This window comes from Staurois parvus, unplaced genomic scaffold (genome assembly GCF_062004578.1).
Source record: "Staurois parvus isolate SC_StPar_1 unplaced genomic scaffold, SC_StPar_1.0 ptg000607l, whole genome shotgun sequence".
Taxonomy (NCBI): Eukaryota; Metazoa; Chordata; class Amphibia; order Anura; family Ranidae; genus Staurois; species Staurois parvus.
In genome coordinates this window covers 1,590,200-1,616,037 of record NW_028318403.1, presented here as the reverse complement: position 1 = coordinate 1,616,037, position 25,838 = coordinate 1,590,200, and the positions used below count along the sequence as shown (strand labels likewise).

Here is a 25,838-nt window from a genome sequence, read left to right as displayed (position 1 = left end):
CGAAACGAAGTGTGTGAAGCACTAATGAAAGAGGATTTTGCCAAGTCAGGGAAGTTAAAAGAAATTTTCTGTTTACTCCATGAGGCTGGCATATCACGAAAAAATTAATAAATCAGTATTAATGGTTATAAAACACATACTAGCCACATAAAAGCAGTTAGGTTTTCCAGCTGGGAACTGGACTCCAGGCTTACCGCTTCCTGCAGCGGCTCTAATTACACCATTCATCTCCAGGATGTACATTTCACCCACTGATTTGTTCATGAGAATGAAGGGAACAAAAGTGTCAACAAGTAAATTACACCGCTTAACCTTAAGAAATATGAAAGCATAGAAATCTTGGAACTGCCAGTGCAGACTTGTGTTTGGAAGAGATTATCAGTCCTGCTATCACCATTGCTTTACCACTTAAGCTGGCCATACTTGGATTGAAATTCAGCTGGATCAGCAGGGACTGGCTGAATTTCTATTCATGTATGGGCTAGCTGGTTGTACACAAGTCGATCTATCGAACGACTGACTGTATATATTATCCCTCTGGTTGGTCTGGGTAGTAGTAATCCGTCCTTGGAGTGGATCTGTGGGCTAGAGTACTCCCCCAGGGGGTGACAAGGACACTCCCATAGTGTAGCAAGTTTAAAAGGATTTTATTAAAGATGCATCAAGGTAAACAAACATTAAAATCGTTGCAGACAGTAGTCTGTTAAGGGACTGACCGACTGGTATAGTGAAATGGCCGCCGAAGCTCCACGTTGCTCCGGCGGCGTGACCTCACGGCATGAGGAGGAGCCACACCACGCCATGACGTCACGCCGCCGGAGCAATGTGGAGCTCCGGCGGCCATTTCACTATACCAGTCGGTCAGTCCATTAACAGACTACTGTCTGCAACGATTTTAATGTTTGTTTACCTTGATGCATCTTTAATAAAATCCTTTTAAACTTGCTACACTATGGGAGTGTCCTTGTCACCCCCTGGGGGAGTACTCTAGCCCACAGATCCACTCCAAGGACGGATTACTACTACCCAGAGCAACCAGAGGGATAATATCCATCAGGAACACATAGGGGGACCCCCAGTGGAAGAGGATCATCTGCCTCAGACCAAATAGAGGGAGGCCCACTCACCATCAGATGACATCTGGATGATTTATATATAAGGCGCATTTATTATGCGCGTCCGGTGAGTGCGCATTGCTTTATCAATATCACACAGATACTGGACATCCAAGTCACCCTAAGCACTTATTTGCTGGACTATCCTTTGTTACGTTTTTGCATATATATTTTTACTAATGATCCAATAAGGACTTATTGTTCTTCCATTATTTCTATTATCGAGCGCTGCACTTTCTACATACATTGTTTTCTCCTAGGGTCATTGGTACCTTCTTTGTGCATAGCAGCTTGTTGCTTTTATACTTAGGCGCTTGTACTACTCTTTGTATAATATCATCACACTGATTGGAGTCAACGTTGGCTCACTCCTGTCTCCAATTAGCTCTGGGAGAAGTCATTAATCTAGGGCCTCACATACTTTTTCCTCCCTGCACTGTGAATGTTTACATGTTATGTGCAATTAAACCATGGCAACATCTAATGTTTGTGTAGTATTATGTTCAGCAGACTGTGTTCTTCTATTGTTGTGACTTAGATGACGTTCAGAGCACATTTTATGCCCAATTGATGCAAAACTCCACGTAATCCCAAGGGGTTCACATACTTTTTCTTGCAACTGTAAACTGCTAAATAGCTTTTTTCATCACCCCAGTGTTTAATATTTGCTCTCAGCTTTGGATGCACTAGGGCTATTAAAGGAAACTTGTACTTGTAAAGAATGCCATTGCTGAGCAGGGAAGGTAGGTATCAGCAGCAAAGACGTTGGGTGTCAAGTGAGCCTGTTACCTTCCCTTGAATATGCAGGTTCCCGTTAATGTTTCTATTTCGAAGGACAGCCTTGGTTAAAATAATGTTTTATTTTGAAAATATATTATAAAAAATGCAAACTGATCATATACTGACCACAGTTAAATAACAGAGTTCTTATTATAAGTAAGTTCTATTCACTGCTGTATTAAACTCCAAAAATTAGACAAAACATCCTTGCAGTGGACCCCTCCAGACACAACTTCCCACCCCTACTGCAGGGATTAAATGCTTGTTTAGTCCAGGAGTGCCGGGATGAAGTATATTGCTCACCATATTTCTCAGTCCAGCAGGCTCCAGTGCTGTCCTCAAACTCTGGGTTGCGTGTTGTCTGTAAAATGGCATTTGGGTAGCAGATGCCCAGATCTATGATTAAAAAAAACTGTAAACTGTTGTAGAACTTTCTTGTTCTTTTTTTTTTTTGTGCATCCACTGACTGATAGTCTTAGTATATGGTAAAGGTCAGTACTAGTAACTATCCTCGTGAAATGTTTAGAATGTGAGAACTTAAAGGAGAACTCCAGACAAGACACAACATTCCAAAAAATACACTATGATGTCTGCCTCAGCATTCACACATCCATCAGGAATAATCCCTGTAGTGTGTCTAATATTTGTATTTCCTGTGATTTTCAACTCCATTTAGTGGCCTTAATGCAGTATTTTTCTGTTTGTGGTATTTTATAAATAATACAGCCTTATGACCACTAGATGGAGCTGGTGATCATAGGAAATACACATATTAGACACATGACGGGGATTATTTTTAGAAATAGAGTGAATAGTGGTTTGTTTGTTTTTTTCATTTGTCCATATTTTTATTTATCTTTAATGTATTTCAAGGCCCAAAAGTAATATTCCATTTCATTTGTTGTCTACAGCTTCACCAAAGCCTTCCTGTGCCGATATCTGGCCTGTGTTTTGTGCTATAGAGAACAGTTGTTTGTTTGTTTTTTTGTTTCCTTCCCAATCAAAAATTAGTAGACATCTGATGGAGGCTAATCAGTTTAAGTGCAACTGACAGTACCTACCATGGACTGGTTGTTTTGTCAAGCCTGGAGCTTTCCTTCTATCATAGTTAGTTTCAGTTTCTAGTTAGTTTGTGTTGTGAATTGTGTATTTCAGTGTCTATAATCCTGTCCTCCAAGCCCATGACTGATATATAACCTTAGAGATGCTGATCCTCGTTTTCAATGGTGTTTGCCAATAATCCTATAGAGAAGTAGGCTGTAAATTTCATGTTTCTTTACATGCAGGTTGCTCAGATGTGAAGGAAGAGGGTCTGGAGGCGCAGATTAACCGACTGGCCGAGCTGATCGGGAGACTGGAAAACAAGGTGATTCATTCTGCTGTGAATAAAGTGCTGTGTGCGGTGATAGATCTTTGCACATTGGCTCATGCTCCTTCACAAGCCATGGCAGTGTGTGATGAGATATGACACAGAGTAGCAAGCCCACTGGGGTTGTGCATTAGACTTACATATCTGAATCCATGCATTTATTCCAATATTTTTAATGATCTGAGGACTGCTACACACTCCTCTCTGTCTCTGGCAACCTATGGTGATTTAATTGCTTTAATAATAACTCAGTTTTCCTATTCCTCCTAAAGGAGTAGTGCACATTTCATATAGAAAAAGGAGCACATCCAGACCCCAACCTTCCTCTGCTGCAGTAAACCAGTTAAAAGGTGTACTTCAGAGCCAGGCTAAGCATTGCTGGCCTCCCCTTCGGAACATGCCAGTTGCCCATTTTTTTCATGCTGATAAGACACCCCTCCAAATCATTGGATTCAGGTTTTCCAATCACCTCCATAGCCACAGGTGTATAAAATCAGTCACCTTGGCATGCAGACTGCTTCTACAAACATTTGTGAATGAATGGGTCGCTCTCAGGAGCTCAGTGAATTCAAGTGTGGTACCGTGATAGGTTGCCACCTGTTCATACGTGAAATTTTCTTGCTACTAAATATTCCACGGTCAACTGTTAGTTGTATTATAACAAAGTGGAAGCAACTGAGAGCAACAGCAACTCAGCCACCAAGTGGGAAGCCACGTAAAATGACGTAAAACGCACAGTGCACAGAAGTCACCAACTGTCTGCAGAGTCAATAGCTAAAGACCTTGGGAGAATCAATCTTCACTGGCAATCCATTGGATGTGTCTGGGTTTGGTGCTTGCCTGTCTGCATTGTGCCAAGTGTAAAGTTTGGTGGAGGGGGGATTATGGTGTGGGGTTGTTTTCAGGAGTTGAGCTTGGCCCCTTAGTTCCAGTGAAGGGAACTCTTAAGGTGTCAGCATACCAAGACATTTTGGACAATTTCATGCTACCCAACCATGTGGGAACAATTTGGGGGTGGCCCCTTGCTGTTCCAACATGACTGTTCCCCAGCACACAAAGCAAGGTCCATAAAGACATGGATGAGCAAGTTTGGGGTGGAGGAACTTGACTGGCCTGCACACAGTCCTGACCTCAACCCAATAAAACACCTTTGGGATGAAATAGAGTGGAGACTGCGAGCCAGACCTTCTCATCCAACATCAGTGCCTGACCTCACAAATGCGTTTCTGGAAGAATGGTCAAACATTCCCATAGACACACCCCTAAACCTTGTGGACAGCCTTCCCAGAAGAGTTGAAGCTGTTATAGCTGCAAATATTGAACCCTACGGACTAAGACTGGGATGCCATTAAAGTTCATGTGCGTGTAAAGGCAGGCCGACCAATACTTTTGGCAATATAGTGTATATAAAGATAAGACTTTTATTTGCAAAATTATTTTTCCAGGAAAGTGATTCAGTAGTATCGAAGCCAGAGATAGTCAAGCAATGAGCATTTTAAACATTGAAGTTGTGCAGTGGTAGCCTCAGCATTTCTTAAATTGTATGTAAAGCCAACATTTATTTTGGAGCTTTGAATCTTTGGAGTAAGGAATGGTCAAAGTGGTTCTAAATTATAAAGTTTCTCTGCATTAAGATAAAAAATGCCCACTGCTATCCTACCCATCCTCATCCCTAAAGGCACACCTGGCTTCTGTCACTGCTCCAGAGTTGTCTCCCCTCACTTCCTGGTCTCACAGGAGACACTGAGGGCAGCAGGAGCCATAGGTTGCTGCTGCTGTCATTCAAACTCCTGTGAGGAGGAAGCAGGGGCATGGCTTATCTGCACTGTGTGTGTCTATGGATGCACACAGCCTGACTCAGGAGTGCACATGCTCAGGTGCCTTCTGAGAATCTGGATTGCTAAGGAGACACCCAAAGAAAGGAGAAGCTGACAGCATTGGTGAAGGACTACCAGAAGGTCTGGGCAGCACAGTTGCTAAGTGGTTAGCACTTCTGCCCAGCAGTACTGGGGTCATCAGTTCGAATCACAAACACAACACTACCTGCATGGAGTTTTGCATGGTCTCCCTGTGCCTGCGTGGGTTTTCCTCCCACACTCCAAAGACATGTTGGTAGGTTAATTGGCTCCTTTCACAATTGGCCCTAGTATGTGTATGAATGTGAGTTAGGGACCTCAGATTGTAAGCTCATTGAGGGCAGGGACTCATGTGAATGAAAAATAGATACATGTAAAAGTGCTGCGTAAATTGACAGCATTATATACGTACCTGTAATAAGAGGAGAAGTGACCTTTCTGTAATGTCGCACAGAGTAGGTAAGTATCACATTCATCTTTTTTATTTTGAACAAAAAGAACATTTTGCCTTTAGTACCACTTTAAAACCCCTGGTTTCCACTATTTACTTTTCCAGCCAGAAAGCCTGCTTTTCACATTTTTATAAGGCTTACCTTAGTTGTTCTGCTGAAAAAAGCCTCCATTTATAGAGCTCAATAACTCAAGATGTATTGATAAAACTAAAGCCAGCGGAGTGAATTACTCCCTCTCTTGCTTTACTTGCTCTGAGTGTTACAGAAAGACAGCCTGAAGGCTTTGCTGCTTTGTCGCCTCATAAATGCTCTCCAACACCAGTGTCATTAAAGTCCATTAATGTCAATTTAAATTAATCTATTTGTAATTTAATATACAGGTTTTATATAAATAGTGACAAGAAAAATAAACCATTTTAAAAGGTATTTAAAAAAAGAAAAAGTAGAAACAAAATTGCCCCCAGTCTCCCAATAAAGCTCAAGGATATTTTGTGCCTCCCCGTCATCAACATGCAATTGGAATGCAAATAAAAAACCTTTCAATTTTCATTACATATCTTATTTTAGCTCCAGTAATGTCATCACTGGGTCTCTGTGCTTCTCGAAGCAATATATGGCTGGTGGGAGGGATTGGCAGGGGGATGTACATTGCATCCTGCAAAACATCACAACACCCTTCTCCGGTAGCCTCAAGAACCCTCAGCCCTGTTGGAAGCAGTGGGCTGGATCTTAGATGGAGTTATGTAAATATTAAATTGTCTTGATGGGTGAATGAAACCAGTGTAATCAATTCCAGTATATCTGTGCAAGACTGAAGGTAAGGCTTGGTTCATACTGCCGTGACTTGGGATCCGACCTGTAAGATCCCAAGTCGCATGACATGTGAAATCCCATGTTAGTCAATGAGAGCTGTCTTAATTAACACTACTGAAGTCGCTCTGCCTTTAGAAAAGGTTCCTGTACTACTTCAAGGCGACTTCTATCCAACTTGTGCCCATAGACTTTAATGGAAGTTGCCTCCAAATTGGATCCTCATCTATATTGATGTGATTTGGATCCGACATTACAGGAAGATTACCCAGGCATTCCCTCAAAGTCACATCAAGTCACATCAAATTAGTCCTCAAGTCGCCAGGAAGTCGCGCTACTTCCAGGTCTCGGTAGTATTAAGGCTGGAGTTAAAAGTGAAACTTTTCCACATTTTACTAAAATTCACATCACCATGTATCTCTGCATGTGGATGTAAATTATCTAACACATTACTTTTTTTTTTATATTTACTTGCCTTGTCCACTTTCTAGTTTCCCCAAAGGCACTGATGACATTGATGCCCCCTGGGAGGGCAACCTGATCAGTGCCTTTTAGGAAGATCTAGTTCCTAAAAATGCAAGATCTCACAGTATTGTCATGCTACACACGTACGAGATGACGTGCACATGACGTCATGAAGCTCATCTCACGCATGTGTCATATGACATTACATTTGTCCTTTCAAAAAAGAAATCTTCATGCTCTACGTGGTTGCGATGATGTCTTGTGCTCCATCTCCCACATGCACAGTACAACTATATTGTGAGCCAACTCTCAGATATACATTTCAAATTGGCGCTGCATGGGGCATACTGTAGGTAGCAGAATGGCAGCCAGAAAAGGACTAAAGGAGAAGAGGAGGCAGCATGGAGATATGTAATTGTACTTGTTTAGATACACTTTTTAGCTATTCATGCCTTTCTTCTATAAGGAATAGGGGGGTTCTCTTTAAGCTACGAAGGGGAACTAAACCTAAATGCGACAAGCAGCTCTTTATCGGAGGAGAGTCTTGGTATGTCTCTTCTGCAATAACACTCACTTACCTGCCTGCTTGCAGTCCTCTATTGAATGAGCAGCTCAGTGTGCATTTCCAGTATACACCAGCTGTGTCAGAATGACTGACTTCCATGTGCTTGCGCAGGATGACGTCATTCCCCAACAGCCAATCAAGATGCTGAAAACCCAGCATCCAGATGTAGCCTGGGGAGTAGATGACAGCGGCCAATGAAGGATGTACCCATCGCTTCTCTGGAAGGTGGAGGTGAGTATTTTAACAAGATTTGCTTTCACTTCCTGTCCATAGACATAACTGGGGGTAAAAGGAGATCTCCCTAATGCAATATCTCCCCGCCTAGTTGTCACCAGAACAGTTTTCCACATTTTAATTTTTTCCCCCTCACAAAATTATATTTACATTTCCATCCACAAGTGGGGCTGTAAGCATCTTTTCACATCTTATAAGGCTCACCTTAGCTGTTTTGCTGAAAAAGCATCCGTTTACAAAGCTCAATAACTCAAGCTCTGATTTATTTTCAAAACTAAAGTCAGAGAAGCAGCTTACTCCCCCTCTTGCTCTACTCGTAATGACAATATAGGGTTCAGTTTGAGATAACCCAGCACATAAAAGTAGCCTGGAGAGAAGATGACAGCGACTGGAGAGGAATATAACCACTGCTTCCCTGGAATGTGGAAGTGAGTATGTTCAGAAGATTTGCTTTCACTTCCTGTCCAGATACACTGCAGGAAGTAAAAGGAAATCTTTCCAATGCTAGATCTCTCCTCTTAGGGCCCATTCCCACTAGAATACAATGCGTTCCCATGCAGCTTCCTGCACTGCATTGCATATGCACTTCCCTTGCAATCTGCTGTGGGTGTCAGTGCAAAGTTGACGACACTCCAAACGCAGGTCGCAAAACCCATTGCGTTGGCCTGCATTGGATTACATGGTGCAAAAGAACCATGCAAATCGGTTGCCACTTGTTTGGTGCAGTGCAGTGCGATTTCAGTCCATTCAAAATGAATGGGGCTGAAATCACACTGCACAGAACTGCATATGAAGAGCGCAGGAACCTCACAGCGATTCCTGTGCAATTCGCATGTAGTTCCAAGTGTAAATGGGCCCTAAGTTGTCACCAGAATAGGTTTCCACATTTTAATTTTTCTCCTCACAAAATTATATTTACATTTACAGCAGGCAAGTAGGTCTCTAAGCAGCTTTTCACATTTTATAAGGCTCACCCTAGCTGTTTTGCTGAAAAAGCATCTGTTTACAAAGCTCAATAACTGAAGCTCTGATTTATTCACAAAACGGAATGAGTCAGAGGAATGGCTGACTCCCCCTCCTGCTCTACTCATAATGACCATATAGAGTTCAGTTTGAGAAGTAGCCTAGAGAGAAGATGACAGCAGCCAGCAAGGAATGTAACTGCCAAGTCACTGGAAGGTGGAGCTGAGTATTTTCAGGAGTTTAGTTTACATGTGCCGCAGTCCTTAATGCTGCTGTGATCTGTGGATCACTTTTTAGAGGCATTTGACAATGAGGAGGTGATATGTTGTGTCGTCTTTAGATAACACAAACCTCTCAGGCTTCAAACACTATAAAAAAGTCAATCACTTAGCGACTGAGATACAAACTTCTGAAATGGCTGCGACACAGACCTTCGCATTGACTGTAGCTGATTTTTTCCAGTCAACAAGAACACTAAGGGATTGATTGTGTAGCCGTTACAAATCCCTGCTACAAATTCACGTCTCTGGGGGTGTGAAGAATACGACAATACTGTAGAGCAAACTTTCTAAGCAAAGGGCCAGTTTTTGTCCTTCAGACATCAGAGGGGCTGGACTGTGACCAGTGGGAGTCTCAGCATCAGTAGGCATAAACAATGCCCCATCATTGGTTTGAATGGAAGGAATAGTGCCCCATCATTGGTTGAATGGAAGGAATCATGCCCCATCATTGACTGAATGGAAGGAATAGTGCCCCATCATTAGTTGAATGGAAGGAATAGTGCCCCATCATTGGTTGAATGGAAGGAATAGTGCCCCATCATTGGTTGAATGGAAGGAATAGTGTCCCATCTTTGGTTGAATGGAAGGAATAGTGTACCATCATTGGTTGAATGGAAGGAATAGTACCCCATCATTGATTGAATGGAAGGAATAGTGTCCCATCTTTGGTTGAATGGAAGGAATAGTGCCCCATCTTTGGTTGAATGGAAGGAATAGTGTCCCATATTTGGTTAAATGGAAGGAATAGTGCCCCATCATTGGTTGAATGGAAGGAATAGTGCCCCATCATTGGTTGAATGGAAGGAATAGTGCCCCATCATTGGTTTGAATGGAGGAATAGTGCACCTTGCTGTTATCAATGGAAAGAACAGTGCCCTATCAATGATGTCAGTGTGAGGAATAGTGCCCCATCAATGGTGTCAGCGTAAGGAATAGTGCCCCTTCAATGGTGTCAGCGTAAGGAATAGTGCCCCTTCAATGGTGTCAGCGTAAGGAATAGTGCCCCTTCTATGGTGTCAGCGTAAGGAATAGTGCCCCTTCAATGATGTCAGCGTAAGGAATAGTGCCCAATTGAGGGTGTCAGTGTAAGGAATAGTGCCCCTTCAATGGTGTCAGTGTAAGGAATAGTGCCCCTTCAATATTGTTAGTGTGAGGAATAGTACCCCTTCAATTGTGTCAGTGTAAGGAATAGTGCCCCTTCAGTTGTGTCAGTGTAAGGAATAGTGCCCCTTTAGTTGTGTCAGTGTAAGGAATAGTGCCCCTTCAATGGTGTCAGTGTAAGGAATAGTGCCCCATCAATAGTGTCAGTGTAAGGAATAGTTCCCCTTCAATGGTGTCAGTGTAAGGAATAGTTCCCCTTCAATGGTGTCAGTGTAAGGAATAGTGGCCCTTCAATGCTGTCAGTGTAAGGAATAGTGCCCCTTCAATTGTGTCAGTGTAAGGAATAGTGACCCTTCAATAGTGTCAAAGTAAGGAATAGTGCCCCTTCAATTGTGTCAGTGTGAGGAATAGTGCCCCTTCAATGGTGTCAGTGTAAGGAATAGTGCCCCATCAATGGTGTCAGTGTAAGGAATAGTTCCCCTTCAATGGTGTCAGTGTAAGGAATAGTTCCCCTTCAATGGTGTCAGTGTAAGGAATAGTGGCCCTTCAATGCTGTCAGTGTGAGGAATAGTGCCCCATCAATGGTGTCAGTGTAAGGAATAGTGCCCCTTCAATGGTGTCAGAGTAAGGAATAATGCCCCAAGGGCCAGATTAAGGCAGCCAGGGGCCACATTCGGCCCTTGGGCAGCAGTTTGGAGACCACTTCTGTAGAGGACTGGGGGGTTGGCAGCTATGCTGAGCCCCCTTTCACTCCCTTTAATGACATGCATCCCTATTCATTATCATATTTAACTACATAACAATATAAGATCTGAACAAAAAGTGGACTTTGCAAAGTATTTTTCTGATACAATTAATAAGCTCTGTATCCTTAGGAGCCCGTTGATAGCAAATGAATCAAGGTTCACCTTTAAACACAGGAAGAGCTCTGGGTAATAAAGCTTTGGCTGAAGGCTGCATTAAGCACTGGCCTTTGCTCTGTGCAGTCAGTGCATCCAGCAGAATGAGAGCCCAGCTGGAATCTGAATTATTGGAGGGCGGAGGGCAATGGTCCGTACATTAAACTCCTGTAGAATAGGTAATGAAAGTGATAAAAGCTCTGGGTGTTTCACCTGTTCACCTTATGCTCCTTATATAATCTACATTATAATATATTCGTCTGTGTTCTGCTTCTTTGTGATCATTTTCCTGAAAATCATTCTTTATTTCCACTTTATTGCTCTTCATTAGATATCCTGCTCATTTATACTGCTTCACCCCTCCTCTTTACTGTTTTCCATTTGGTTAGACATACACGCAAGAGGGGTAATACAATATTTCGAAATGGCGGGTACTAATGGCTTTTTATCATTTGTGGCAGTGTTCCTCACCCCTCTGAAAAGTGATCGCCTGTGGAATGCTTTTCAGAGGCATTTGTCACGTGGCGTGGAGGTGATATGTCGCCACCTGTTTTAAACAGCGAATGCCCTCATCACCTGGTATTATGTACTGCTTGGACTGATCAGGAAGTCACAGTTGGTGGTGCGGGACTGAAGACTTCTAGTGACCTCAAGATATGCTCAGAGCGACTCTCAGAGCCAGGGACACTGCTCCCATGAACCGAAGGAATGAAGGGGTGCAGGCATGCCAATGTGCTCATCCTGAGCCGTGTGTGCAATCAATGAAAGAAGACGCCGCTCTCTCTAACAGCCAACGTGACGCAACAGTAAGGAACCGCTTCAGCCTACATGTCTCTCCCCCAAAAAAAAATTCCTTTGACGCGTTTCACCCCATCCACCAGGGCTTAGTCGTAGGGTGGGAGCCTGGAGCAGGATGAAGGTCATAGGCTCCCACCCTATGAAAGGGTGCAAGCATGCCAATGTGCTCATCCAGAGTCCTGTGTGCAATCATGCCTTTGATGCGTTTCACCCCACCCACCAGGGCTTAGTCATAGGGTGGGAGCCTGGAGCAGGATGAAGGTCATTGGCTCCCACCCTAAGAAAGGGCTCAGGCATGCCAATGTGCTCATCCAGAGCCGTGTGTGCAATCATGCCTTTGACGCGTTTCACCCCACCCACCAGGGCTTAGTCATATGGAGGGAGCCTGGATCAGGATGAAGGTCATAGGCTCCCACCCTATCGCTAAGCTCTGGTGGATGGGGCGAAACGCGTCCTACGGTTTAGTTTCTTGCCGGAAACATTTAGGCTGAAGCATTCCTTACCATTGTGTCTGGTCAGGAGAGCGGCATCTTCTTCCATTGATTTCTAGTTGTAGGAAGACAAGGAAGACAGTGCTGGACTTCTTGGGCTGGTAAGTATGTGTTTTGTAAAAGTCAGCAGCTACAGTATTTTTCAGACCCTGGTGGAGTTCTGCTTCAGGTAACACTTATAGGACCCCCGTCCCAAGTGAGACTGAAGAGTAAAAGGAGAAGCAGCAGAGTGATAAGCTCATCTCTCTGTCACTCTGCTCTCTGTTCCTATCAGCGTGCTCTTTGTACTACAGCACATGAGATTGTGTGCTACAGGACATAGAGCATGCTGAGTCTCCATCTCTCAATCTGAGCTCTGCTGTATGGAGGCTAAATACCAGGTCAAATCCAGAAGCTAAGTGACAGCACTGAAGACTTCTAGTGACCTCAAGATATGCTCAGGACGCCTCTCAGAGCCAGGGACACCACTCACATGAACTGCAGGAATGAAGGGGTGCAGGCATGCCAATGTGCTCATCCAGAGCCATGTGTGCAATCATGCCTTTGACGCGTTTCGCCCCACCCAACAGGGCTTAGTCATAGGGTGGGAGCCTGGAGCAGGATGAAGGTCATAGGCTCCCACCCTATGACTACTAAGCCCTGATAGATGGGGCGAAACACGTCATAGGGTGTAGTTTTGTGCCAAAAACATTTAGGCTGAAGCTGTTCCTTACCATTGTGTCTGGTCAGGAGAGCGGCATCTTCTTCCATTGACTTCTAGTTGTAGGAACACAGTGCTGGACTTCTTGGGCTGGTAAGTATGTGTTTTGTAAAAGTCAGCAGCTACAGTCATTTTCAAACCCTGGTGGAGTTTTTCTTCAGGTAACACTTATAGGGCCCCAGTTCCACGTGAGACTGAAGAGTAAAAGGAGACACTGCTCCCATGAACCACAGGAATGGCAATGTGCTCATTCAGAGCCATGTGTGCAATCATGTCTTTGACGCATTTCACCCCACCCATCAGGGCTTAGTCATAGGGTGGAAGCCTAGAGCAAGCTGAAGGTCATAGGCTCCCACCCAAAGAGCATGCTGAGTCTCCATCTCTCAGTCTGAGCTCTGCTGCATGGAGATTAAATACCAGGTCAAATCCAGAAGCTAAGTGACAGCACTGAAGACTTCTAGTGACCTCAAGATATGCTCAGGGTGCCTCTCAGAGCCAGGGACACCGCTCCCATGAACCGCAGGAATGCCAATGTGCTCATCCAGAGCCATGTGTGCAATCATGCCTTTGACGCGTTTCGCCAAACCCAACAGGGCTTAGTCATAGGGTGGAAGCCTGGAGCAGGATGAAGGTCATAGACTCCCATCCTATGACTAAGCCCTGGTAGATGGGGCGAAACACATCATAGGGTATAGTTTTGTGCCGAAAACATTTAGGCTGAAGCCGTTCCTGACCGTTGTGGCTGTTCAGGAGAACGGCATCTTCTTTCATTGACTTCTAGTTCTAGGAAGACAGTGCCAATGTGCTCATCCAGAGCCATGTGTGCAATCATGCCTTTGATGCGTTTCGCCCCACCCCACAGGGCTTAGTCATAGGGTGGAAGCCTGGAGCAGGATGAAGGTCATAGGCTGCCACCCAAACAGCATGTTGAGTCTCCATCTCTCAGTCTGAGCTCTGCTGTATGGAGGCTAAATACCAGGTCAAATCCATCTTAGCTTAGCATGCTTCCATTAAAAAACGCATTTTATAATGTATTCATGAATAAAGAACTGTATTAATCTATGTCTTATATCTGCCTGGAGGTCAGCTTTAAAAAAAAACAGAGATGAAAAAGTCATGTGAATTTATTCTACATCATGCAATTTTAGAACAAGTTTAGTGTTCGGTGGAGTTCTTCTTTAAACCATCTTTATGATATACCCCGGGAAGACTTCATGCGTCTCCTTTTCCTTTCAGGCGCTGTCCTTTGATTTGCACCAGAGACTTTCTGACAGCGAGAATACTGCTTCTGCGGTGAGTATAGGATATGACAGGAGGAGTGTTCTGATTTATCGCTAATCCTAATTTTGTGCAGTAAAACGCAGGCTGAGGTATAATTATACAACGGACCTGATGTCATTTGTAGAATTTCTCTCTAAGGCTGCAAATGCACCAGTTTTCAGTGACATTTTAGTGAAATGAAGATGTCACAACCGGTTTACTATGTGTCACTATTTATTTCTTAGGACACTTGCTGCCTGCAGGCTTTGTTTGGATATCCAGCTCTGCCTAGGGATTACATTAGATATTTCAGCCAGTCTCTTCCTGCCACACTGCACCACTGATCTTCAGATACGGCTGTCATGTTCTTAAATGCTTTCTAAAGTGTCCGCCGCAATGGCAGATTGGATTAACTACATCCTTCATCCCAGAATTTTGTTTTTTGAAGGGAATCTGTGAGGACAGACGTACGGGCACTTTTATTGCAGTCTTTTTTTTTGTGATTTAGCCAGAATATAGAACTGGGCATTGCACCTTTAGGGCTCATGTACACTGCAGCTGATAAACTCACGTTTAGGAGCTGTTCAGTGTTTTTTTCAGCAGCCCCTGAACCAGGGACTGACAACTCATGGGGCCCCCGGGCAATAGGGGATCATGGAGCCCCTGTGTCCTTGCCCAAACTCAAAAAAGCCTATGAAAAAGGTACCAGGGGCATCTCATGGGGCCCCCTACTGACCCCGGGCCCTCGGGCAGTGTCCGAGTTTCCAAATGGTCAGGCCGCCCCTGCCCTGAACTCACCCTAATGTTTTCCTATGTGTCCATGTACACATCTTCGCTTACAGTCATTTGCAGGCATTTGAGTTTACAGTTGTTTTTTTGAATGCAGAAAACTTGCATTTAGCAGTCGATTTTATCAGTGTTTCAAATGCAAAACGCTTGTAAACGTGGGTAAACGCATTTATAAGCATTTGCATCTCAAAATATTTTTTTTAACTCTTTCAGTTCCCGATGCTGTTCAGAGCCTTTTTTCATCATGAAAAATGCATGCAAAGCATTTTCAGGGTACTCAGATGGACAAAACACTGAACACAGGATGTTCCTACCAAGCTTGTCATACATTGTAATGACCAATTCACACCTCAGACCTCTCCCACCCCTGGAAACAAAAGATATGTTAATGAAAATTCACACCTCAAATTCCTCCTGCAGACCCCCTGCCAGGTGGCCTTAATGACGCACTCCACCAGACACCTTTCCCCCCCCTGGAAACAAAAGAAATGTTAATGAGCAACTCACACCTAAGCTAATGTAAATACATACTGCTGTCTCTGCTTCTACTCTTTGTATTTCTCTGAAACAGTCTGAAATAGTTAATAATTTACCACTTTTCAGTGCATTCTGTGCATTTGGGAGGTTCTCCTGTGCTTATCTTTAAAAAATGCTTCTAAATGCAAACGCACATAAACGCGTTATTCAAACGCTGCTAAACAGACGTTTTTTAACCTACGTTTTCCAGCAGTCAGTTTCCATCGTTCAAAAGTGTCACGTGTACATGGGGCCTTAAAGGGAAACTTTAAAGTCTGCTGATTTGGGGTTTAAATGTGTGTCTAATGTATTGTCTGTGCCATACGCTGATCAGCTGTAACATTATAACCATTGACAGGTAAAGTGAATAAAACCTAGTACACACAATCAGAAAATTGTACGAAAAATACCGCTTTCAAAGCGATCGTACGATAATCTTATTGTTAGTACACAGATTTCAACCAAAATTATTCAAAGGGACAAGCATGGAAATTTTTCTTGTATGATTTTCTTTAATCAGTAAAGTTTTTGTCCAAAAATACAAATAAATTACATCACTTTTGCAATTTTATTCTGTCATATAAGAATTTTCGCAACTTTAGTAACCTCTTCACTTTCGATATGAAACTAGCATGCAATAAAAAAAATGGACGATCATTCATCCGATATTCTCATTGTGTGTACGGGGCTTTACAGTAAATAACATTGATTATAATCAAAATGATAATAATTATCTTACAAAAGCATCTAAACGTGAATGGGATATTCTAGGCAGCAAGTGACCATGTTGTTCCTGAAGTTGATCTGATGAAAGCAGAACAATGGGCAAGCATAAGCATTTGAGCGACTTTGACAAGATCCAAATTGTAATAATTAGATGAGTGGGTCAGAGCATCTCCAAAACTGCATTAATGGGTGGCCAAGGCTCATGTGGGGAGCAAAGACTAGCCTGTGTAGTCTGATCCAGTAGAAGAGCTACCGTAGCTCAGATTGTTGAGAAGGTTAATACTGGTTCCAGTAGAAAGGTGTCAGAAGACACAGTACATCACAGTTTGCTGTGTATGGGGCTGTGTAGCCACAGACCGGTCAGGGTGTCCATGCCGATCCATGTCCACAGCCAAAATCACTTACAGTGGGCACGTGAGCACCAGAACTGGAGCTATGGACAAAGGTGGTCTGGTCTCATAAATTCAAGAATGGTTTGAGGAACACAACAATGAGTCTGAGGAGTTGTCTGGACTCCAAATTCTCCAGATCTCAATCCAATTGAACATCTGTGGGATGTACTGGAAAAACAAGTCTTATCCATGGAGGCCCTACCTCACAACTTTTAGGACTGCTGCTGATGACTTGGTGCCAGATACCACAGCACACATTCAGAGGTATAGTAGAGTCCATGCATCTATGGTTATAGTTGATGGTCTGAATGTTAGGGCTGATCAGTTCATGACTTGATGAAGTCCTGTGTGGCTCAAAAACATTTCACCAGTGCCAGGACAAGGTCATCCAACACCCAGGGCAAAGATACCAAACTGCGCCTCTTTCCCCCCAGTTTATGGTGTGTAAGCCTTGGAGGATCCTAAGCTCAGCAGTCACTTGCTTGTCAAAATCACTGCTGCCATCACTATTCCTGTCAGCCTTGTAACAGAAGAAAGTCCCCATTCCTACAGCAAACCATTGTGCCCAGGGCAGCCGCCCCTTCCATCCACCCCATATATTTCAAATATATTTTTCTTCCATGTGGGATAGAAAACAGATTTGAATCACACTTGAACCGCTGAACAACCTTTGACAATCGCAATGAAAACTGACATAAAAAAGTAAACCCTGATCCGTGCCCACAGCAGGACTAAATTAAAAAAAAAACCCACCAGAACTGAATGTCCTGGGTGTAGGGTGATATAATTTGCACTTGGTTAATTTAGTTACAATCTTTAACTGCAACACACTACCATGAATGTTCTGATTTGATGTGCAGTTGGAATTTACTAACTATAGCATGGCTACAGTATAGACTTTCATATAGGGAGAACCCATCTTAAAGCAAATAAAAGGGCTTTGCTCTTGGTTTACAAAGTTTATAATGCTCTGTAAATTAGACACAATCAGATTTAAATGTTTGTTTCTACTAAAATATTTTATATAAATGGTTAAAAAATTACCGTATTTTTCGCTCCATAAGACGCACCTAGGTTTTAGAGGCAGAAAACAGGAAAAAAAAAATTCTGAACTAATGGACTGCAGATATAGTACAGGAGATGACCAGAGACTGCGGACAGCACAGGGATGACCAGAGACTGCGGACAGCACAGGGATGACCACAGACTGCGGACAGCACAGGGATGACCACAGACTGCGGACAGCACAGGGATGACCAGAGACTGCGGACAGCACAGGGATGACCAGAGACTGCGGACAGCACAGGGCTGACCAGAGACTGCGGACAGCATAGGGATGACCAGAGACTGCGGACAGCACAGGGATGACCAGAGACTGCGGACAGTACAGGAGATGACTGCTGACCTTTGGGGAGGGGGGGGAGCGGGTACCTGAATTTGACAGGTACCCGCTCTTACTTCCGCGGAGTTGTTCTTTGATCTTACCTGTTCCTCTATCCAGCGGCGCGCTGTCTTCCCGGCTTCTGTAGTGTTGGCGCTCGGCATGACAGTCGGGTGCACATGGGCGAGAAGCACTTGCGCTTTGTGATTGGTTCGGCAGCTTCTGGGATCTGTCATGTGTCCCAGGTACCGCCTTACCATTCACAAAAAGCACCGCTTCTTGCGCATGTGCACTTGGCACCCGGCTGTCAAGCCGAGCGCCGACACTACAGAAGCCGGGAAGACAGCGCGCCGCTGGATAGAGGAACAGGTAAGATCAAAGAACAACTCCGCGGAAGTAAGAGCGGGTACCTGTCAAATTCAGGTACCCGCTTCCCACCTCCCCAAAAGTCAGCAGTCATCTCCATAAGGTCCCGCTGCAGAGCTGAGCAGCCGGACCGGTATTCTGACACGGCGGCGGTGGAAATACCGGACCGGCCGCTCCATATTCGCTCCATAAGACGCACTGACATTTTCCCCCCTTTTTTGGGGGGAAAAAAGTGCGTCTTATGGAGCGAAAAATACGGTATATAAAACATCAGTTGAAAAATTTAAAGCTTATCTAAACCCAAAAACAAAAATGTTATATCTGCAGTTTACCAGTCTTTAGATATGGTGGCTGCAATAATTTTCTTTTTCCTTTAGTCCTCATACACTCGGGACATTTTAAAAATGCTGATAACGTTAGCTGTGTAAAGTCACATTAAAAACGTGAGTTTTTCAGGGTTTTTTAGCATTTTCACATTAGCGTTTAGCAGATTTTTGCTGTGTTTAGCGAGGTTTTTCTGCGTTCGTGTTTTTTTAACCAAAAAAAAATTGTCAAAAAAAGTTCAAAAACTCCAATTTGCAGCGTTTTACCACGTTTTGTTGCATTTTTTAGCCTTACAGCATTTTACAGCTAAAAAACTCCTTTAGAAACCCACTAGTTCTGGGTTTTTTTTCCAGCCAAAAAACGTCCCAGCCAAAAAACATTGATTATAGTCTATGTGTGCATGGTCACATAGGATAACATGCCGGGGGTTTACTGGCTGTAGAAAAAAATGTCAAAAGCCAAAAACAGCCGCTGTAAATATGTCCCGTGTGCATGAGGACTTACAGTTGTGTCCAAAATTATTCAACCCCCACTGAAATTGAGTGTTTTGGCCAGTTTGACATTGCTTTTGATCATTCAGTCATCTTGCTTACATTTACATTAAAGAGGCACTTGTAGGTCAGACAAATATAACATAACAGTTATAATGAAATAACCACAAATGTCTTTTCTGTGCTCACAGCATTATCAGTTTTATTCAACCCCCAAGTGACATTCAATCTTAGTACTTAGTACAGCATCCTTTTACAGTTATAACAGCTTTTAAACGTGAAGCATAGCTTGACACAAGTGTCTTGCAGCGATCTACGGGTATCTTCGCCCATTCTTCATGGGCAAAGGCCTCCAGTTCAGTCACATTCTTAGGCTTGCGCACTGCAACTGCTTTCTTTAAGTCCCACCAGAGGTTCTCAATCGGATTTAAGTCTGGTGACTGCGATGGCCACTCCAAAATGTTCCAGCCTTTCCTCTGCAACCATGCTCTAGTGGACTTGGAGGTATGCTTGGGATCATTGTCCTGTTGAAAGGTCCAACGTCTCCCAAGCCTCAGGTGTGTGACGGACTGCATCACGTTTCCATCCAATATCTCCTGGTACTGAAGAGAATTCATGGTACCTTGCACACGCTGAAGCTTCCCTGTACCTGCAGAAGCAAAACAGCCCCAAAGCATGATTGACCCTCCACCATGCTTCACAGTAGGCAAGGTGTTCTTTTCATCATAGGCCTTGTTCTTCCTCCTCCAAACATAGCGTTGATCCATGGGCCCAAACAGTTCTAATTTTGTTTCATCAGTCCACAGAACACTATCCCACAACTTTTGTGGTTTGTCCACATGGCTTTTGGCATACTGCAGTCGACTCTTCTTATTCTTTGGAGACAGCAAGGGGGTACGCCTGGGAGTTCTGGCACGGAGGCCTTCATTACGCAGTGTGCGTCTTATTGTCTGGGCTGAAACTTCTGTACCCACATCTGACAAATCTTTTCTCAGTTCCTCAGCAGTCACACGGGGACTTCTCTCCACTCTACGCTTCAGGTAGCGCACAGCAGTCGAAGTCAGCATCTTCTTTCTGCCACGACCAGGTAGCGTTTCAACAGTGCCCTTTGCCTTGAATTTGCGAATGATGCTTCCTAAGGTGTCTCTTGGTATGTTTAACATCTTTGCAATCTTCTTATAGCCATTGCCCTTCCTGTGAAGAGAAATCACCTCTTCTCTTGTCTTCCTGGACCATTCTCTTGCCTTCACCATGTTTGTAACCACACCAGTAAATGTCTAGAAGGAGCTGAGTATCACAGTCATTTTAAAGCTGCCTAATTGGTGCTTATTATGCTTGATTGCTGCTCGGTGACATCCACAGGTGTTTTCAATACCTGATGGAAAGCACCTGTATGAACCTCTGTTCTTCAGAGTGGTAGTCTTTAAGGGGTTGAATAATTGTGGCAATGAAGAAACCACATAAGAACCATTTACTACTGTATTACATAAACAATTGATGTCATTTTAGTTGCATTTGGGTAGTTACAACGTCCTTGTAGGATTTGATTCTGAATACAATTCCAAATGTACACTATAGTCCCTAAACCCCTTTACAGCATTGGGGGTTGAATAATTTTGGACACAACTGTAGTTTCACCTGGTCAGTAAGTCTGTTATTTTTCAGATCAATTTAAAAGACCAAGCTGTGGCAATAAAAGACCAACAAAAGTGGCAATTAAACTGTTGAGAAAAACCATTAACCACTGATAGGGGTTCTTACAAGGGTTAGTTTTTATTTATTTATGTAAAATCTTTGTCCAAAAAAAAACCTGTAGCTGTAACTGATTAAAAAGCGTTGGCTGGAGTTCGGCTTTAACTTGTAAGTCACTTTTGTAAACCCATCTAAAGCTACTAGTCCATCTAACACAAGTTGACAGTGCTGCTGTCCAAGGGTGGCTACATTGCTCTTCCATAGATAGACTGGAGGAATTAGTGTAGCCACAGGAGGCGTGTTACTGCTTGGATAGCCAGGTGAAAATAAAGGAAAAAAATAAATGCAGGCACCATATTTAAGGGTTGGCAAGGCTCGGTTCACACCAATGCAGTTTGCATTTGATCCATTTTGCAGTGTTTTTTGCGTTGCGTTTTGCTTTTTTTGTAGGAAGCGTAATAATAAAGCGTTTTGCTTTATTAAATTTTGTTTGTTTTTTTTCTTTTGCTAACCAATTCCAAATTTTCAGAATGATTTATTAAATTTTGTTTGTTTTTTTTCTTTTGCTAACCAATTCCAAATTTTCAGAATTATTGGAATTCGAATTGGTCAAAAATTGATTGATCAATCTGAATTCTGCGTAAAGAATTGCTGGTTGCTAAGGAGCAGGCCAGCAAGTCAACGGCTAAGTCCTTGACAGCCATTGACTCGTAAGCTGTCAGCGGGGTAGTGACGTCATTGACTGGGTCATGCTGGGTCGACTGTGCCCGCTTAGCTTATTTAAGAGCTGTCAGACAGTGGAGCTGTCAGATGGTGGGAGCCTTCATCGGGTGCGGAGCTCTTTTTTTTTCTTCAGGTCAGCAGCAGTAGTTTGATCTGCTTCAGGGGACAATTTTTTTTTTTTAGTTTTTTAATAAAGGATTTGTCAAAAACGGTTGTGTTTTTACTCTCTTTTGACACTTTTGTGGTAAATGAGTAGGGGTACTATGTACCCCTACTCATTCACAGAGGGGGGACCAGGATCTGGGGGCCCCCTTGTTAAAGGAAGCTTTCAGATTCCGCTAAGTCACCCCCCTTACCCTCGCAACCAGTGGGGCAGGTGTATGGGAAAGAGGCCCTTGTACTCATCAACATGGGGTCACGGTGTTTTGGAGGTTGAGCCCCAAAGCACCCCCCCTCCATGTTGAGGGCATGTCGCTCACTTAAATCCCCCCCAATTTCCTGGCCAGTCAGACTGCCTGCTTGGATAAGGGTCTGGTATGGATTTTGGGGGGGACCCTTGTGGCTTTTTTTTCTTTCAAATTTTGGTATGGGGTTTCCTTTTAAATCGATACCAGACCCGAAGAAATGGGGGGGGGTCCCCACGCAGTTTTTTTTCCACATTTTTCATTGCTGGCATTCTTGTTTTTTTTTACATTCAGCTTTCAGCGGGAACATCGCTGACAGCTGATGAGTCGTCGGTTGTTAAGGATACGGCGGCCGGTTTTTCGGCCTTGCTCCTTAGCAACCAGCAATTCTTTACACAAAATTCTTATTGGTCGTGCAATTTTTGACCAATTGCAATTCCAATTGTTATGAAAAATTGGAATGAATAAATGAAACAGAAAAAAAAATAAAGAACGCGTCAAAAAATACACTACATGCGTTTCTATTGAACTCTGTGGAACCAAAAAATGCTCAATTTTATATTTAAAAAAGTCCCTGACCCTTTCCAAAAACGCTGCAGCTGAAAAATACATGGATGTGAACATGTCCCATAGGAAACCATGTTAAATGGACTGCAAAAAGCACGAAAAAAATGGTAAGATGCAATATATTGTTGGTTTTGAGTGTATATATACTTTTATTAACATAGACCAAAGCCATTGTAGTTTCCTTTTAATGTTGCATCTCACCTAAAAGTAGGTTATGAATGACGTTCCACCACTTGATGTGGTCACCAGTATTTTGGTTTGGACATTTGGACACCAACAGAGATCAGTATGCGCACAGAACATGCTTTCAATGTGTGCATTGGACATGACTTGGTCCTTAGGCATTGGAGTTGATTTATTAAAACTGGAGAGTGCAACATCTGGTGCAGCTCTGTGTAGAAACCAATCAGCTTCCAGGTTTTATTGGCAAAGCTTAATTGAACAAGCTGAAGATAGAATCTCATTGGCTACCATAGACTCCTCCACAGAGCTACTTACATATATATAACAATAGTGTTACAGTCATGATTTGTACATTGGGATGTTGGGTAAACAAGCAGTATTGGTAGTAAAAGTGTATGTATGTAGGGGTATGTATTATGTTGAACCCTAAAGGCACCAGTAGTGCTTTATGGACCATCATGTAACAACCCATGATTTCACGATATCACCTCTCTGCTTCTTTCCTCAGTATCTATTCCTGGTGAGACATGAGATGAAAGTTTCCCAGAAGTCTGTGGGTGAATTCTGCAGCTCTCTGAAGCAATATCTGAAGAATGTATCTGGCCAGGGAGAATGCTTTCAGTAAGTCAAGAGATGTAAATGGATTTTCAGTTTGTATTTCTTCTTCACCAAGTGAATATGTCAGTAGTGGAGGTTTCATTAGCATGCAAACTACATCCAGCCAGGCCCAGTCTTGGCAGCTCAACAAACTCAGCAATTGCCAGAGACGCTGAATGTCAGAGCTAACTTGTACTATGTGGACCTAATTATCAGACGGCAAGTTCCCTGTGCACATTGCTCCTCTTACAGAAGTCAGTAACAATGTCATTTGATTAAAGCTTAATACAAACAGCTAAAATATAGTTGAAATACATGTGTGACATTTTTTTTTCAGGCTTGTAGTCCACCAGTAATCTCAACCAGTTCTTTGACCTCCATGCAGACTACACTACAGTAACTCCTTGGCACCAATAGTATACATACAGTTGTGCTCAAAAGTTTGCATACCCTGGCAGAAATTGTGACATTTTGGCATTGATATTGAAAATATGACTGATCATGCCAAAAAATGCTCTTTTATTGAAGGATGATGATCATATGAAGCCATTTGTTGTCAAATAGTTGTTTGGCTCCTTTTTAAATCATAATGATAACAGAAATCACCCAAATGGCCATGATCAAAAAGTTTACATACCCTGGAATGTTTGGCCTTGGCACAGACACACAAGGTGGCACACACGGGTTAAAATGCCAATTAGAGGTTAATGTCCCACATCTGTGGCTTTTTAAATTGTAATTAGTGTCAGTGTATAAATAGCCAATGAGTTTGTTAGCTCTTACGTGGAAGCACTGACTTTTTATGTCCTTTTCCAACTTTATAAAGTTCCATTAACTTGTTACGCCGGACTTTTTACAGTTCTTTTCTGATCCCCATGGCTCAGCATCTAGCCTAGTCAGTTCTTCTACGTAAGGGCTAACAAACTCATTGACTATTTATACACTGACACTAAATGCAATTTAAAAAGCCATAAATGTGGGACATTAACCTCTAATTGGCATTTTAACCCTGTGTGTCACTTTGTGTGTCTGTACCAAGGCCAAACATTCCAGGGTATGCAAACTTTTAATCATGGCCATTTGGGTGATTTCTGTTATCATTATGATTTAAAAAGGAGCCAAACAACTATTTGATAATAAATGGCTTCATATGATCATCATCCTTCAATAAAAGAGCATTTTTTGGCATGATCAGAACCTCACACAGAGGCCCTGTACAGCAACACAGCGGGCACTGGATCGTGGTGCCGTGCGCTCACAGGGAAGCGGGCAAAATGTTTAGAAATGGCCACCCGCTCCTGCAATGCTCCCGTCCGGCTGTTTATATACATGGGCCGGATAGGAAGTGGTTAAGCAATTCAGCCTGGTCTGTGACCCACCCCAGCCCCCGTTTATCATAAAAAGGGCAACAGTACACTAATGAGGTCATCCTTCTGTCCTCCTCTCCTGTATGCATGTTCACAGTCAACACCGTGCATAGTAAAAGAGCCCTAATTGGCTTACGGTGCTGTTGCCCATCTCTTCTAGTGTCAATGTTTTAGAGGGATTGCAAAACGATGATTCAGGTACTTGTGCTGCTTCTTCGTAAAAATATGTTTAGACCAGATTCAAAGCTTTGCATTGTGGTAACACAGGTAAAATACATGCGTCACTGCAGCACAGTGCATTGCAGCACCATTCGTCTTTAATGTCACCTCAATGAACCTACCTTTTTGGTGTTCTACATCTCACAGATGTTAACCATCTGTACATTGTGATGCACTGCATTGAAAAAACAACCAGCAAACTCTAACAATTTGATTCCTTTTGTACTAAATCGTATTGTAACTGTAATGTCTGCCTTCATTTTGTAGAGAGCTGTGAAAACTGTTGGTGCCATATGAATCCTGTATAATAATAAACAGAGGGTCCCCAGTACACGTTCATGCTAGCTCGCAAAAAAATAACTGTTTTAACTAATCAGGTTAAAAACAGCTTTTAAGCCTCATTCACACGAACCTACTACAGCTTACATCCATGCGAGGGCCGTGTTTGTCCGCAAGGTGTTGCACAGGTGTTAGGTGCATCCCTATGCAGGCAGTCCCATTTGTGTCAATTGGGATGCAGAGTCTGCATGCGCACAGCCACTGCTCTTAATTTGACCGCCGTGCAGGTGCGGACATCGTGCATTCGGGGCTGTGCACCCATGTCACTCTCAAATTGGGAGCAGCAGCTGTGCCTCTGCATCCCAAATTATATGAATGAGACACCTTGCACAGGAATGCATGGAACCCCAGTGCATTCCCGTGTGGGTAAACAGTGTCCACGCATAGGTGTACGCTGTAGTACGCCCATGTGAATAAGGCCTTAGTTGCATGCATTTGCAAATACATGTGAAAACCACACTGCTGCATCAATGCACCTCAGTAATGTGTGGTCCCTAACTCTAGACTACATATACAGCAATACACAAACAGAGAGCAGGCTCACTTGGAGATTAATCTATTTATGGTACTTATATAACGCCGTCAATTTACACATATATATTGTACATTCACATCAGTCCCTA

General features: G+C 43.2%; 1 protein-coding gene across 3 annotated transcripts in view; it reads left to right on the top strand.

The window, feature by feature from the left end:
• NECAB2 (N-terminal EF-hand calcium binding protein 2) overlaps positions 1-25,838 on the top strand; it is a 355,097-nt gene that overhangs the window by 314,434 nt on the left and 14,825 nt on the right. For 2 of the 3 annotated variants that reach the window (XR_016315375.1, XM_089692862.1), the window contains exons 8-10: positions 3,182-3,261; positions 14,116-14,172; positions 23,202-23,314. Coding sequence is in view for 2 of the 3 variants with exons in the window: in XM_089692862.1 (XP_089548988.1) it covers positions 3,182-3,261; positions 14,116-14,172; positions 23,202-23,314 (250 nt within the window). In the remaining variant the exon portion in view is untranslated. The remainder of the gene's footprint in view (positions 1-3,181; positions 3,262-14,115; positions 14,173-23,201; positions 23,315-25,838) is intronic. The other variant, XM_089692863.1, reaches the window with a different exon arrangement.